Source organism: Oncorhynchus tshawytscha, linkage group LG13 (assembly GCF_018296145.1).
Source record: "Oncorhynchus tshawytscha isolate Ot180627B linkage group LG13, Otsh_v2.0, whole genome shotgun sequence".
NCBI classification, from domain to species: domain Eukaryota; kingdom Metazoa; phylum Chordata; class Actinopteri; order Salmoniformes; family Salmonidae; genus Oncorhynchus; species Oncorhynchus tshawytscha.
This window is the reverse complement of record NC_056441.1, coordinates 40,791,114-40,806,643: the sequence shown is the minus strand read 5'-3', so window position 1 is coordinate 40,806,643 and position 15,530 is coordinate 40,791,114. Positions and strand designations below refer to the sequence as shown.

Sequence of the window (15,530 nt, the reverse complement as noted above, 5' to 3'; positions counted from 1 at the left end):
TTGATGTGAAAAGGCAGTGATGATCTGTGATCTGACTGTGTAGTAAAGAGCCCTCAGCAGGCATTTCTAATTAGTTGGGAGAGACTGATTTACTGTGCACCCTCCTCATCTGGTTCACATTTCAAATGCAGACTGACTGTAAAACAACACTAGCACTGCTGTCACTGAGCCCAAGCCTTCTAATGTACAAAAGAAGTCCAGACCCCTGATTATCATTCAGCCAAAGCACATGAATGGGCCGGGGTCACCCTGGTTTTACTTAAAGCCCCCCTCTTTAAGTATCATACTCCCACATAAAACTAACGTCAAGTGTATACTACATACAGTCCTCCGCCAAATCAGAGCCAGGTGGTCGTATGAGAAAGTTCATAATGGAAGGCTATTACAAACATCTGTATGTTCTACGTGTCCTCATCATTTGATCCCTGGTATGACAGTAAAAGGCTACAGCACCAGGGTTAACGCTACAACAGACCAGGTTTTGGGAAACGCCCTATCTAACTCTAACTGGGTTTGTTCCCTTGCCAAGCCAGGCAGTGAGTGATTGGGATTTCCTATGGGAGAGGGAGCACTTTTTTCAGGCTGATCACTGAGCCTAGTAAAACAAACTGTTCTAATCTCCCTAGAACTCTACCAGAGACAATAGAGTGCATTATTACTATTTTTTTTCCCTTTATTTAACTAGGCAAACTAGGCAAATGTTAAAGATAATACGTGTAAAACAAACAGTGAAATAGTAAGCATTCAGGATTATTTCTGAACAGAGTTTTAGACAGATTCAGGGATAGGGTTTTAAGATGTGGACAGTGTCCTACAGTGTTGGATCAAGTTCTGTCAGTAATTCGCTCAGTGTGGCTGGATGAGTCGAGACTAGAATCTGCTTCTCCCAGCAGGTAGTGCAGGGTATGCTCAAGGCGATAGTGTTTTGCTAACAGCACTGACCCACAGAAGACCCCTCTCTCCCTGGATTAGTGAGCCTCCCTCTGACCTCCTGCTATCAAAATAGACCTCCTTCATCACTTTGCTTACTCACTCCGACTGTGCAATCCCTCTTTTCCACCTCTGTAACAATTAGAGGGCTCAGGGGTTGCTGCCATTTGACTCCTCTGTAGAAAAGACTTCCACTTTAAAGCCATTCAAAAGGAGGTTTAACAAGAGCAAACACAGAGGTCCAGGCCAAGGGAGATCACTTTTGCCTGTTAGCTTGACAAGAGAGACACGTGTTTGAGGAAAGATATCGAGTGTCTAAAACCTACAATGGAATACAATGTAAATTTAGATACAGTTTGAGAACATTTTTATTGGAGAAAAGTAAAACATATTAGGAATCTCTTTGAAAGAAAACCTTGTCCCTTAGCAGTCAGTGTTATCTCAATTGAAGCCAACTGTAATTTCCATCTTGATTTAAACAAGCACGAAACACCAATCACTTTGTTTCTCGACAGACATTTCCCCAACTCAGAGCAAAATGGCTCCAGTGAGACAGACATAGACGAAAAGGCCTCCTGATATCCCCGTAGAAAAGCAACATTCCAATCTTTTGTTCTCTTCTGTTCTGCCTTAAAGTAGCCTCTTCTTTTTACATCTTACTCGTTGTATAGGGCCGGTTGGGACAGGCTGCCATTCTGCACAGAGAAAGGCAGGGGAGCGCTGTAGAAAGCATCACACACATTCCTTTCCCTTGTTCCCCTCTTTCTCTTGATTGCCACACTCTTTATTACTGGATGTATACCTTGTAGAATGCACACAGGCCACAGAGACAATAGGCCACTTGACCTTTGATCTGTAGGAAAAGGCATGCACAAATCTCATGTCAGGATCCTCTCTTACCATTGTTTTCAGGACTGAAGCCTGAATGTAGCTCTATACTAGGGGTCAGGCCACGCCACGCCTCACCAACCAATTTGTTTGCCCCTCTTCTGCCTCTCTACAGACAGACACATACACATACAGCCCACCCATGGAATATTGAGTTTTACCCCCTTAAACCCCGTAAACTGTCACTCAAGCCATTCAACTATCTCTCAATGTGAACAGATTTGAATGAAAATGTATTCGTATTGTCAATGGGTCAAGTCTCTGCTCTCTCACTCTTCTTGTGTGTGAAGAAGAATATAGAAAACATGTGCAATACTACTTTTTAACATTGACCAACAGAAACTATTGAGTTTTTGACAGAGCAGCCTTTGCAAACCTATGGAGTGACTTACAGCACCAGTCAAAAGTTTGGACACACCTACTCATTCAAGCGTTTTTCTTTATTTTTACTATTTTCAACATTATAGAATAATAGTGAACACATCAACACTATGAAATAATACATGTGGAAAAGAAAGTGAAGAAAGTGATAAACAAATCAATGTTATATTTTAGATCCTTCAAAGTAGCCACCCCGTGCCTTGATGACAGCTTTGCACAATCTTGGCAATATATTTTGATTTGTTTAACACTTTTTTGGTTGCTACATAATTCCATATGTGTTATTTCATAGTTTGATGTTTTGTTCTACAATGTAGAAAATAGTAAAAATAAAGAAATACCCTTGAATGAGTAGGTGTGTCCAAACTTTTGACTGGTACTGTATGTGACAAACAGGCTTTGAGAGAGTCTCGTTCAGACTGGTGTCCTATAAGGTATAGCAAACAGGTTTGGTGGAGGGGGATTATAGCAGTGGAGGCTCCTTAGAGGAGGAAGGGGAGAACCATCGTCCTCAGTGAATTTCATATATTTTTTAAATATTTTGAAACATTGAACAAGTTAACCGTTTTAGATTAAACTATACTAAATATATTCATGTCACCAAATAATGTATTTTAAAAAAACACTGTTTTGCAATTAAAGTCTACAGTAGCCTCACGAGCACTCTGTAGGGTATGGCCGGATGACAGCTGGTCTCTCTCCTCTGGGCACTGAGTTCAATACAAAACCTATGGTTCTCACCCCCTTCCATAGACTTACACAGTAATTATGACACCTTCTGGAGGATGTCCTCCAACCTATCAAAGCTCTTGCAGCATGAACTGACAAAGGACCAGGAAATTAATCTAGTACTGGAAGCATAAGCTACAGCTTGTTGGCACTAGAGTGCAAAAATTTGGTGAGAGAAAAACAATGACTGAACCATTTTGGACTAATTCATTTCTTTAAGGTGTTCATGTTTTTGTTAATCACCCAATGTTCGTGGGTCTGATGGACCCTCAACATTATTGGGTTTTTAAAACTATACAGCCATAACAATTTACGTAAAAATACTTAATACTTAGATGTTGATTTATACAGTACATGGTTAATATTTGCCATTTAACTCTGCTTGATCACATTTGTCAATAAAAGCGGCATTAATTTATTTAAAAAAAAAAAGATTTTTGTTTATAAAAATCGCAGCGCTTCTTCTTTTGCTACAAGAATGTTACTAACATCTCACTCACTCACATACATTACAGTTCAAAAGTTTGGGGTCACTTAGAAATGTCCTTTTTTTTAAAATAAAAAAAAACTTTTTTGTCCATTAAAATAACATCAAACTGATCAGAAATACAGTGTAGACGTTGTTCATGTTGTAAATGACTATTGTAGCTGGAAACGGCAGATTTTTTTTATAGAATATCTACATAGGCGTACAGAGGCCCATTATCAGCAACCATTACTCCTGTGTTCCAATGGCACGTTGTGTTAGCTAATCCAAGTTTATCATTTTTAAAGGCTAAAGGCCCTTAAAATTGTCAAAGACCCCAGCCACCCCAAACTGTTCTCTCTACTACCGCATGGCAAGCTGTACAAGAGTGCCAAGTCTAGGACAAAAAGGCTTCTTGACAGTGTTTTACCCCCAAGCCATAAGACTCCTGAACAGGTAATCAAATGGCTAGCCGGACTATTTGTATTGTGCCTCCCCCCCAACCCTCTTTTACGCTGCTGCTACTCTCTGTTTATCATATATGAATAGTCACTTTAAATATACATTCATGTACATACTACCTCAATTGGCCTGACCAACCATGCTCCCGCACATTTTCTAACCAAGCTATCTGCATTGTGTCCCGCCACCCGCCACCCACCACCCACCAACCCCTCTTTTACACTACTGCTACTCTTTGTTCATCATATATGCATAGTCACTTTAACCATATCTAAATGTACATACTACCTCAATCAGCCCGACTAACCGGTGTCGGTGTCTGTATATAGCCTCGCTACTTTTATAGCCTCGCTACTGTTATTTTTCACTGTCTTTTTACTGTTGTTTTTATTTCTTTACTTACCTATTGTTCACCTAATACCTTTTTTTGCACTATTGGTTAGAGCCTGTAAGTAAGCATTTCACTGTAAGGTCTATTATACCTGCTATATTCGGCGTAAGTGACAAATAAACTTTGATTTGATTTTACTTTTGCAATTATGTTAGCACAGCTGAAAACTGATTTCAAAATGTAACGAACCTCGTCCTCCTCTTCTGAGGAGGAGAAGCGAGAAGGATCGGAGGACCAAAACGCAGCGTGGTAGGTGTCCATAAGGTTTACTTTAAAACATAAACTGAACACTACGAAATACAAAACAATAAACGTGAAATGAACGAAACAGTCCCGTGGTGGCAACAAACACTGACACGGAAGACAAACACCCACAACCCAAAACTGAAACCCAGTATGATTCTCAATCAGGTACAACAATTGACAGCTGCCTCTGATTGAGAACCATACTAGGCCGAACTCAAAAACCAACATAGAAAAACCAACATAGACTGCCCACCCCAACTCACGCCCTGACCATACTAAAACAAAGATAAAATAACAGAACTATGGTCAGAACGTGACACAGAAGCAATAAAACTGGCCTTCTTTAGACTGGTTGAGTATCTGGAGCATCAGCATTTGTGGGTTCGATTACAGGCTCAAAATGGCCAGAAACAAAGACCTTTCTACTGAAACTTTTCTGAGACATGAAGGCTATTCTATTCGAGAAATTGCCAAGAAACTGAAGATCTTGATCAAAACTGTGTACTACTCCCTTCACAGAACAGCGCAAAGTGGCCCTAACCAGAATAGAAAGAGGAGTGGGAGGCCCCGGTGCACAACTGAGCAAGAGGTTGAACAGTTAAAAAGAAGACTCTATGTCCTGCACATGAGTAACCGCCACCCGCGTTCTGGTTGCATCCTTATCATATTAGCAGCCATGCGGGGTGGCTCATTCCTTGGGCAAGAAGACCATGTTCCTCCTCCTGCAGGCTACTGATGAGCTGGTTGCTGATGGGCTGGTCCTGGGGCTGGCTGAAGGTCAACCTCTTCCAACTTACTGTAAGACTCTGAATTGACAGAGACATGATCCTCATATTCATAAAATTCTTAATCTTCCAAAGTGGAAGAAGATCCTTCCACACTGTCTTCTCTCTCTGCAAACATTATTTCTAAGGCCCTCTGAGCAGAGATTATGTTTGCCACACTGATTGATTGTGGTAAGGAGCCACACATGCAAAGCTATTTATTTGTTGTGTCCATCCCCCAATTTGCATCTGGCTGGAGTAGAGTGTGGGAAAATACTACATTTTTTACAATGTATCGAAATAATGTATAGAAATAATATATTGCAATAACATAATGTATAGAAATAATATATTGTAATAACATAATGTATCAAAATAATATATTGTAATAACATAATGTATCGAAATAATATATTGTAATAACATAATGTATCGAAATAATATATTGCAATAACATACTGTATCGAAATAATATATTGTAATAACATAATGTATAGAAATAATATATTGTAATAATATATTGTATATAAATCATATATTGTAATAACATCATGTATATAAATAATATATTGCAATAACATTGTGCAGGTTCCTGTAAGACACTGTGTAGTTTCACACACTACAAATCAAATCAAATCAAATGCATTTATATAGCCCTTCTTATTAAATCAGCTGATATCTCAAAGTGCTGTACAGCCTAAAACCCCAAACAGCAAGCATTGCAGGTGTAGAAGCACGGTGGCTAGGAAAAACTCCCTAGAAAGGCCAAAACCTAGGAAGAAACCTAGAGAGGAACCAGGCTATGAGGGGTGGCCAGTCCTCTTCTGGCTGTGCCGGGTGGAGATTATAACAGAACATGGCCAAGATGTTCAAATGTTCATAAATGACCAGCATGGTCAAATAATAGTAATCACAGTGAACAGGTCAGGGTTCCATAGCCGCAGACAGAACAGTTGAAACTGGAGCAGCAGCACGGCCAGGTGGACTGGGGACAACAAGGAGTTATCATGCCAGGTAGTCCTGAGGCATGGTCCTAGGGCTCAGGTCCGTCGAGAGAGAGAAAGAAAAAAGAGAGAAAGAGAGAATTAGAGAGAGCATACTTAAATTCACACCGGACACCGGATAAAACAGGAGAAATACTCCAGATATAACAGACTGACCCTAACCCCCCGACACAAACTACTGCAGCATAAATACTTGAGGCTGAGCCGGGAGGGTCAGGAGAAACTGTGGCCAAGAGAGGCTTTATTACTGCCACTTTTAGTGAGTTTGGTACACATCCGGTGGATAGAGAGCCATTTATTATGTTCAACATAGGAGGGCCAAGCACAGGAAGCAGCTCTTTCAGTATTTTAGTTGGAACAGGGTCCAGTATGCAGCTTGAAGGTTTAGAGGCCATGATTATTTTCATCATTGTGTCAAGAGATATAATACTAAAACACTTGAGTGTCTCTCTTGATCCTAGGTCCTGGCAGAGTTGTGCAGGCTCAGGACAACTGAGCTTTGGAGGAATATGCTAATTTAAAGAGGAGTCTGTCATTTTCTTTCTAATGATCATGATCTTTTCCTCAAAGAAGTTCATGAATTTATTACTGCTGAAGTGAAAGCCATCCTCTATTGGGGAATGCTGCTTTTTAGTTAGCTTTGCGACGGTATCAAAAATACATTTCGGATTGTTCTTATTTTCCTCAATTAAGTAGGAAAAGTAGGATGATCGAGCAGCAGTGAGGTACTGCACGGTACTGTCTTTCCAAGCTAGTCAGAAGACTTCCAGTTTGGTGTGGCGCCATTTCCGTTCCAATTTTCTGGAAGTTTGCTTCAGAGCTCGGGTTTCTTCTGTATACCAGGGAGCTAGTTTCTTATGACAAATGATTTGAGTTTTTAGGGGTGCAACTGCATCTACGGTATTACGCAAGGTTAAATTGAGTTCCTCAATTAGGTGGGTAACTGATTTTTGTCCTCTGACGTCCTTGGGTAGGCAGAGGGAGTCTGGAAGGGAATCAAGGAATCTTTGGGTTGTCTGAGAATTTATAGCATGACTTTTGATGCTCCTTTGGGTTGGGGTTTGAGCAGATTATTTGTTGCAATTGCAAATGTAATAAAATGGTGGTCCGATAGTCCAAGATTATGAGGAAAAACATTAAGATCCACAACATTTATTCTACGGGACAAAACTAGGTCCAGAGTATGACTGTGGCAGTGAGTAGGTCCGGAGACATGTTGGACACAACCCACTATTTATTTAATGTTTTATTTATCCGTTATTTTACCAGGTAAGTTGACTGAGAACACATTCTCATTTGCAGCAACGACCTGTGGAATAGTTACAGGCGAGAGGAGGGGGGATGAATGAGCCAATTGTAAACTGGGGATTATTAGGTGACCGTGATGGTTTGATGGCCAGATTGGGAATTTAGCCAGGACACTGGTGTTAACACCCCTACTCTTATGATAAGTGCCATGGTATCTTTAATGACCCACTGAGTCGATGATGGCTCCGAAAGCCTTTTGGAGTGGGTCTGTGGACTTTTCCATGTGAATAGTAAAGTCACCAAACATTTGAATATTATCTGCTTTGACTACAAGGTAGGAAATCAGGGAAGGAACGCTGTATATGGCCCAGGAGGCCTGTAAACAGTAGCTATAAAAAGTGATTGAGTAGGCTGCATACATTTCATGACTAGAAGAAAGATAAAAACGTTTTTTTAATATAAATTGAATTTTGCTATCATAAATGTTAGCAACACCTCCACCATTGCGGGATGCGCGGGGGATATGGTCACTAGTGTAACCAGGAGGTGAGGCCTCATTTAACACAGTAAATTAATCACACTTAAGCCATGTTTCAGTCAGGCCAAACACATCAAGATTGTGATCAGTGATTAGTTAATTGACTATAACTGCCTTTGAAGTGAGGGATCTAACATTAAGTAGCCCTATTTTGAGATGTGAGGTATCATGATCTCTTTCAACAATGGCAGGAATGGAGGAGGTCTTTATTCTAGTGAGATTGCTAAAGCGAACACCACCATGTTTAGTTTTGCCCAACATAGGTTAAGGCACAGACACGGTCTCAATGGGGATAGCTGAGCTGACAACATTGACTGTGCTAGTGGCAGACTCCACTAAGCTGGCAGACTGGCTAACAGCCTGCTGCCTGGCCTGCACCCTATTTCATTGTGGAGCTAGGGGAGTTAGAGCCCTGTCTATGTTCGTCGATAAGATGAGAGCACCCCTCCAGCTAGGATGGAGTTCGTCACTCCTCAACAGGCAAGGCTTGGTCCTGTTTGTGGGTGAGTCCTAGAAAGAGGGCCAATTATCTACAAATTCTATCATTTGGGAGGGCAGAAAACAGTTTTCAACCAGCGATTGAGTTGTGAGACTCTGCTGTAGAGCTCATCACTCCCCCTAACTGGGAGGGTAAAGGGTAAAGAGTGCGAAAAAAGCAGATGACAGGCAGACAGGCAGGGAGACAGACAGACAGGTTATTGGTGCTACGTTGAAACAGCAGGCCCAGGGAGGATGAAGACAGAGTGAAGGCACACAGCAAACCTTTTTGTTAAAGTTTTACTTGTTTTCACCTACACACACACTTTTCCACACTTTTATTACCCTCGGGTCCAGTGGACCCAAACACCACATATGTAATATAAATGTGTAAGGGGGTGCACAGTGTGCACTCAATGAAAATGTGTTATTTTACATGTTCTTCACAGAAAATGAGTCAAGGCCAATGAGTCTCAGGTTGAAGAAATAATTAATTGTATTACTTTTCTTTTAGTAAACATTGAAAATGGGTCCCACAGGCACGAACACCAAAATGAACACCAAAATGAAGAAGCAAGAGATATATTTTTTGTTTGTTTTTACTTTCACTTACCTAGCAAATGCAGCTAGCTAGTTTAGCCTACTCAAACAGAGAGGGAGGCTATGATTGCTGGCTGGCTATGGCTATCCAACACTGGAACTCTTCCAAGTCAAGGTAAGCTTTTGATTTGATAAATCTATTGCAACTGGGGCTCGCCAGTGTAACCACTAAACTGCTTGCTGACTGTACACTGTACTGCATGATTGTCGCGGGTTTACTAATGTGTTTTTTCTAGTTGCTTCGGCGATGTAGATAGTTTGTGTGTAGCGGTTGGCGGTTATGATATGAAGGTTTGGCTTGTTTTTTTTGTTGCTTGGTCACAGACAGCTGACGTTTTATGCATGGAAGTCTACAAGCGAAGGGAAAATGTGAGAAGAGGAGAGCGCACAGATACATGAAGGAATTTTACATTGAGCAAAATTATCCTGCTGTTTGTATGGGTGTTACGAAAGTGAACTTTGTTTGCGTGTGATCAAGGGTGTATTCATTCCACAGATTCTGTTGAAAAACATTTTTGAAACTTAAGCAAACGGAACGAAATGAGGATAAACATTCCTGAGTTTGTCCAATAGAAATTCTTGTTTGGAACTGTCGGACTAATGATCACACCCTTGATCAGCTAGATGCAGGCAAGAGTGTTCAAGGTGGTACTGAATGTGTCACTGTCTGTCTCCTTGATTAATCGACCTGTGCATCTATGTGGTAAATTTCATTCATAGGCTAAATTGTAGCAACCTCATGATGTGTACAGGAAAAATGTGAGTATCATGTAATAGCCTAAACCTGTTGATGTTACATTGAGCTAGGTGAATGAAATATGAATAACAGTCATCCAATATGCTGTAATAGAAATAAAGCCATGCTCATAAAGAAAATAATCGTCCTCCCTCATCTTAAACGTCACCGACCGCCACTGGACTATAGTGACACTGCACAATCGAGTAACGCAAATCAGTTCAAACCACAATGATACACATATTTTGGAAAATATAATCAAAATACATAATACGAAAGATAATTTAATATACTATTATATAAAACATGTAACCTTAACAGGTAAAAAAAGGAATATATCATTTGGTTAAATAATTTAATTGATTGTTGTTATCATTAATTTGTCATTCAGTATGTATTTTTCTTACAATTGTATTTGAATAATTAGATCTCATTAGTTTTTTTGACACAGTGTCGGGACATTATCACCAATACACGGCAGCGTAGCCTAGTGGTTACAGCGTTGGACTTGTATCCAAATCTGTTGTTCGTCCCCTGAACAGGCAATTAACCCGCTGTCATTGAAAATAAGAATTTGTTCTTAACTGAGTTGCCTAGTTAAGAAAAATAAAAAACATTTGTAAATGTACCTTCTGTTTTAAATTTGTTAGAGAATATTAAATAAATTGGTTTTGAGTTCCAGTAGGAAATAGAAAGTAAAATACAAAATACAACAAAGATGACTCTAAAGTAACACTCTAAAGTAACACTCTAAAGTAACACTCTAAAGTAACAGGTCTATAAACTATGGAGCAGTATATCATTGCAAAAACACAGGGGTCTTTTTTCTGACTCGTAATAATTTCCTGTTTTAACAGTTAAGGCTCCCTCATTCTTTGCTTGTTCAAATCTACACCATAAGTTTTACAAAATACAATCTTTAAAGTTTTGAAATATGGTCCCTCTTTAAACAAACAGCAACTTTTAAGACTTTCTGAAACCATAATTTATAAGGTCTTCATTAGATGCTTTACAAACCCCATACTGTACGTTACCTTTGAAATAGTATGAATTTTCTTATTAATACATACGTTCTGAACCATCTACACATGGTTCATGAAGGCTTTGTTAAGCCTTCAAAGTTGTTGTTCATTTATGGGACCTGAAATACAATCTTGTACAGGACCAAAACATGATAGGTATTAAACCCCGACAGCAAACTCCAACAACAAAAATATAATAACTTATTGACAGAACATAAATTATAATTTCCATATCAAGTGCTTACATATGGTAATATGAATCTCAGTGCATTACAGGAAAAGGCCCATGGGCATTATTTTATCACCTTGTATCTAACCACAACATGACTACGTCTGAAATGGCACCCAATTCCCTATATATTGTGTGCACTAGACTATGTAGCTATGTAGGGAATAGGGTGCCATTTGGAACACAGACTGAGCCCTTGGCTAAGTAGGCTAAGCCTGGGGGCATTTTGGGTGGGAGTGCACTTGAATTACACAGACGTTGCAACTCAATAAGGCTTTACATTCTGAGTAGCACTCAAGCATCCTCTCGAGTCAAAGGCCAAGCCAAGGAACTATGAAAGGACTTCTGCTGTTTGAATTATGTTTTTACATTGATATGACACATTTTGATTTTCAGTCATTTGCTGGGTGTTTAGAAGTGTCCCTCCCGTTAACTGGTAAATAAAAACACGTAACAGGGTTCAGGGAAGAAGTAGCCTCGCTTACCAGTCTTAAACTGAGAACCAGACCAGGGAAGAAGAAATGAACATGGCTTAGTTTGGGGCAGGTGATTATTAATCCCACCACACCATTTTACAATATTAGACAAGGCTCTCTGTTCATCTGTGTCCCAAATGACACCCTATTGCCTATATAGTGCTCTACTTTTGACCAGAGCCCTATAGATCAAAAGTAGTGCACTACATAGTGAAAACGGTGCCATTTGGGATCCAGACCATCAGGTAGCTTAAAGTATTGCCTTCACACCAGATAGGCCCTGATGATCACATTTCATTCCCACTCAAAACACAGCCTTTCCAAAAAGGCATTACCTACAACCACACGACTCAACCACCATATCCTCATACTGCTTATACACCACATTATTTCCTGAGTCGATGTAGAGAATACTGATAGGGCTGAGTTTGGACGGGGCACAGCAGCTAGGAGGCATGTTGCTGGGGTTCATAGAATTCATAAGGGTCTGTATGATGGCATGGTTTGTGGGCTCTAGATGTGACCTCAGAGGAAAGTCACACACGCCCTCACAGTGGTACGCCTCGTAATCCAGAGGAGCGATGATCCAATCGTCCCAGCCCAGCTCTCTGAAGTTCACATGCAACGGCTTCTTGCTGCATCTCGATTTTGACTTTTTGCCATGCCTCTTCCCATGGCGATTCTTCAATATCGCCGTCCTGCGTCTCCGGCTGGCTTTGGAATTAGAACGAGGGCCCCTCTCTTTCCCCTTTTCCCCATGGCCAATCAATGTCCTTCCTTCTCTCCTCTCACTGAAAAGGGTCTGTCTCTTCTTGGACCTGGTGAACACCACTAAAATGGCCTTCTTTTGTTGTGAGCGACCATTTCTGTGAAAGCCCAGATGATGCAAGTCAAGTTCCCTCTCAGTGTTGTCCAGCATGGCCTTGACCTCCAGACAGAACTGGCTCCCCTGTGTGAGGTGATCCCTGTCCTTAAATATTTCCCACACATCCAGCACCTCCCATCTGGGCCGATGGGACTCCTGAAGATCCAACGTTCTGGAATCCAGCAGCTGCTGAGAGCGGCAGGAGAGTAGCTGAATGTCCACTGGCTCCATTTCCAACATCCTGAAATTCCCAGACACTTTGGTGTATATCCTCAACTCAGCCCCCAGCACCTCGGCTCTGTCTGAGAGGGTTGAGACGTCAAACAGATACTGCTGTCTTCGCAAAGGGGAGAGTGGGAGGTCATCTGTGAAAGGCATTAAATAATTGCAGTCAGATACTTTTTCGGGGGAGAGCATTCTTTAAAGAAATTACTTTCATGCAATAGGATTTTTTCCCCCTTGTTTATCTTCAGTTTATGAAAATCACACTGACAATTTCAAAACAGTCCACCTATAATATAATAGGCTGTAAATATGAGTATTTTAGCATTAAATGGAGGATTAGTTCAATCTTGTAGATTGATTGTAGATTTGGGATTTTAAAGATAAAACATGACTGATATATACAGTCAGAAATGTGGCTACGTTACACAAACATTCATAACACATTTCCTAGGCTACTCATGGTGAGTGGACGAGGGAAACATTCCAAATGGAAACTGCTATTTTAAACGTGTCTTCAATGGTTTTTACATACCTTGGCCGATGTCCACAAAACTTGCTATAGTGTTAGCTGCTTTTGACGACCGAAAGAAACTTGCGTTCAGCCCCAATTTTTCGGCTGTAGAGAAAGTCTTGTAAATTGAAAGCATGTAGTCGTGTGGTTCAACTGAATCTTTGAACCCACCCTTGTAATACCGCTCATTTGATGATGATGATGATGATGATGAGTAGATATCTTTGAAATATTTTGCCTCTCGTCCATCAAATACTTTCGGGACCTTGCTGCTCTTTGAGGCAGACGGAACGAAAATAGTAAATGATTGAAAACATGGTAAATCCCATACACATGTGAGGACCGCGTAAAATGTGGTTATTTGATAGAAATCCATAATTTTCAAAAATAAATAGATTGATAAAAAAACGTCAGCGAAATGTCAAATATGTGTCAGAGTAGATGCTTAGTATGTGGCGAAGGGACCACGGGCACTATCGAAGCTGGACTTCATCCACATTCAACAAGTGCCGACTTTGCAGTGTGCTCCACACGGGATCGTCAACTGGGCTAAAAGGAGCGCAAAAACACGCCCAGCTTGGAATTCACTCGCTGCTAATAGTGGACCGGCGGGTTCTAACTTATATCATGGTAGGAAAGCAATCAAACCATCATGTCCTAGTTTACTATCCTGGTAAAGACATGGTCAAATACAAAGACTTCCAGGAGCCTGACACAACAGCCGTCATGTATTTCTTAGCTATCATGTTACCTTCAGCAGGTGTACTTCTTCATATGCATTCGTGTGTTCTATTTACTGCAAATGTTGGCACATTCACCTCTCCTTCCCATGACACAGTTCTTAAACAACACTGGTGAGTTCTGTCGGTTTAAAACATTATTCATATCAACAGCATTCCTTGTTGAAATTAGACTACATCTAATATCCAGTCATGATTGTGTCTCTCCAGCCATTTCAGCGCATTCCTCAAGAATGGAACTATTACAATTTATGGAGGTTTCCGCCCCCTAGTGAATAAACTACGCAAGCGCTTGGACAGAAAGAAAACGATCGATGCTCCTTTCAGCACCATGGACAGCGTCTTATCATAGAACAACATGACAAGCGTTAAAAGAGCAGTGGTGGAACAAGTAGAATCCCCAATCGTCATACTTGAGTAAAAGTAAAGATACCTTAATAGAAAAGAGTAGTAGTCTAAAGTTACTTGAGTAAAAGTCTAAAAGTATTTGGTTTTCAATATAACTATACTGTATATAAGTATGTGGACACCCCTTCTAATTAATGGATTTGGCTATTTCAGCCACACCCATTACTGAAGGGTGTATGCAATTGATCACACAGCTATGCAATCTCCATAGACAAACATTGGCAGTAGAATGACCTTTCTGATGAGCTCAGTGACTTTCGGTGTGGCACCGTCATAGCATGCCAGCTTTCCAACAAATATGTTTGTCCAATGTCTTTCCTGCTAGAGACGCCCCGGTCAACTGTAAGTGCTGTTATTGTGAAGTGTAAATGTCTAGGAGCAACAATGGATTAGCTGCAAAGTGGTATGCCACACAAGCTCAAAGAACGGTTGCGCCGAGTGCTGAAACACGTAGCGCATAAAAATCGGCTGTCCTCGGTTGTTGCAACACTTACTATCGAGTTCCAAACTGCCTCTGAAAGCAACATCAGCACAAGAACTGTTAGTCGGGAGGTTCTTGAAATGTGTTTCCATGGCCGAGCAGCCTAAGATAACCAAGCGCAATCCCAAGCATCAGCTGGAGTGGTGGAAAGCTCTCTGCCATTGGACTCTGGAGCAGTGGAAACGAGTTCTCTAGAGCAGTGGTTCCCAAACTTTTTATAGTCCCGTACCCCTTCAAACATTCAACCTCTAGCTGCTACCCCCTCTAGCACCAGGGTCAGCGCACTTTCAAATGTTGTTTTTTTGCCATCATTGTAAGCCTGCCACACACACACTATACGATACATTTATTAAAAATAAGAATGAGTGTGAGTTTTTATCACAACCCGGCTCGTGGGAAGTGACAAAGAGCTCTTATAGGACCAGGGCACAAATAATAATATAATAATAATCAATAATTTTGTTCTTTATTTAGCCACCTTACATATAAAACCTTATTTGTTCATCAAAAATGGTGAATAACTCACCACAGGTTAATGAGAAGGGTGTGCTTGAAAGGATGCACATAACTCTGCAATTTTGAGTTGTATTGGAGAGAATCCCAGTCTTAAATCATTTTCCACACACAGTCTGTGACTGTATTTAGTTTTCATGCTAGTGAGGGCTGAGAATCCACTCTCACATAGGTACATGGTTACAAAGGGCCTCAGTGTC

At 40.7% G+C, this 15,530-nt stretch overlaps 1 protein-coding gene across 1 annotated transcript; it reads right to left on the bottom strand.

The window, feature by feature from the left end:
* Positions 1-9,198: 9,198 nt before the first annotated feature.
* On the bottom strand, positions 9,199-13,677 carry gdf6b (growth differentiation factor 6b). Its single transcript, XM_024443451.2, has 2 exons — positions 13,210-13,677; positions 9,199-12,817 (listed from the first exon to the last, which is right to left on the bottom strand). Exons 1-2 carry the CDS (start codon positions 13,562-13,564, stop codon positions 11,919-11,921), a joined length of 1,254 nt encoding a protein of 417 aa, XP_024299219.1. The 5' UTR covers positions 13,565-13,677; the 3' UTR covers positions 9,199-11,918.
* Positions 13,678-15,530: the final 1,853 nt, after the last annotated feature.

Bases quoted from the DNA above. Each gene is read 5' to 3' on its own strand.
- gdf6b (XM_024443451.2), bottom strand. From the start codon at position 13,564: ATGGATTTCTATCAAATAACCACATTTTACGCGGTCCTCACATGTGTA. The intron at 12,818-13,209 runs GTATGTAAAAAC...TGCCTTTCACAG, and splicing joins TTTTGTGGACATCGGCCAAG to ATGACCTCCCACTCTCCCCT.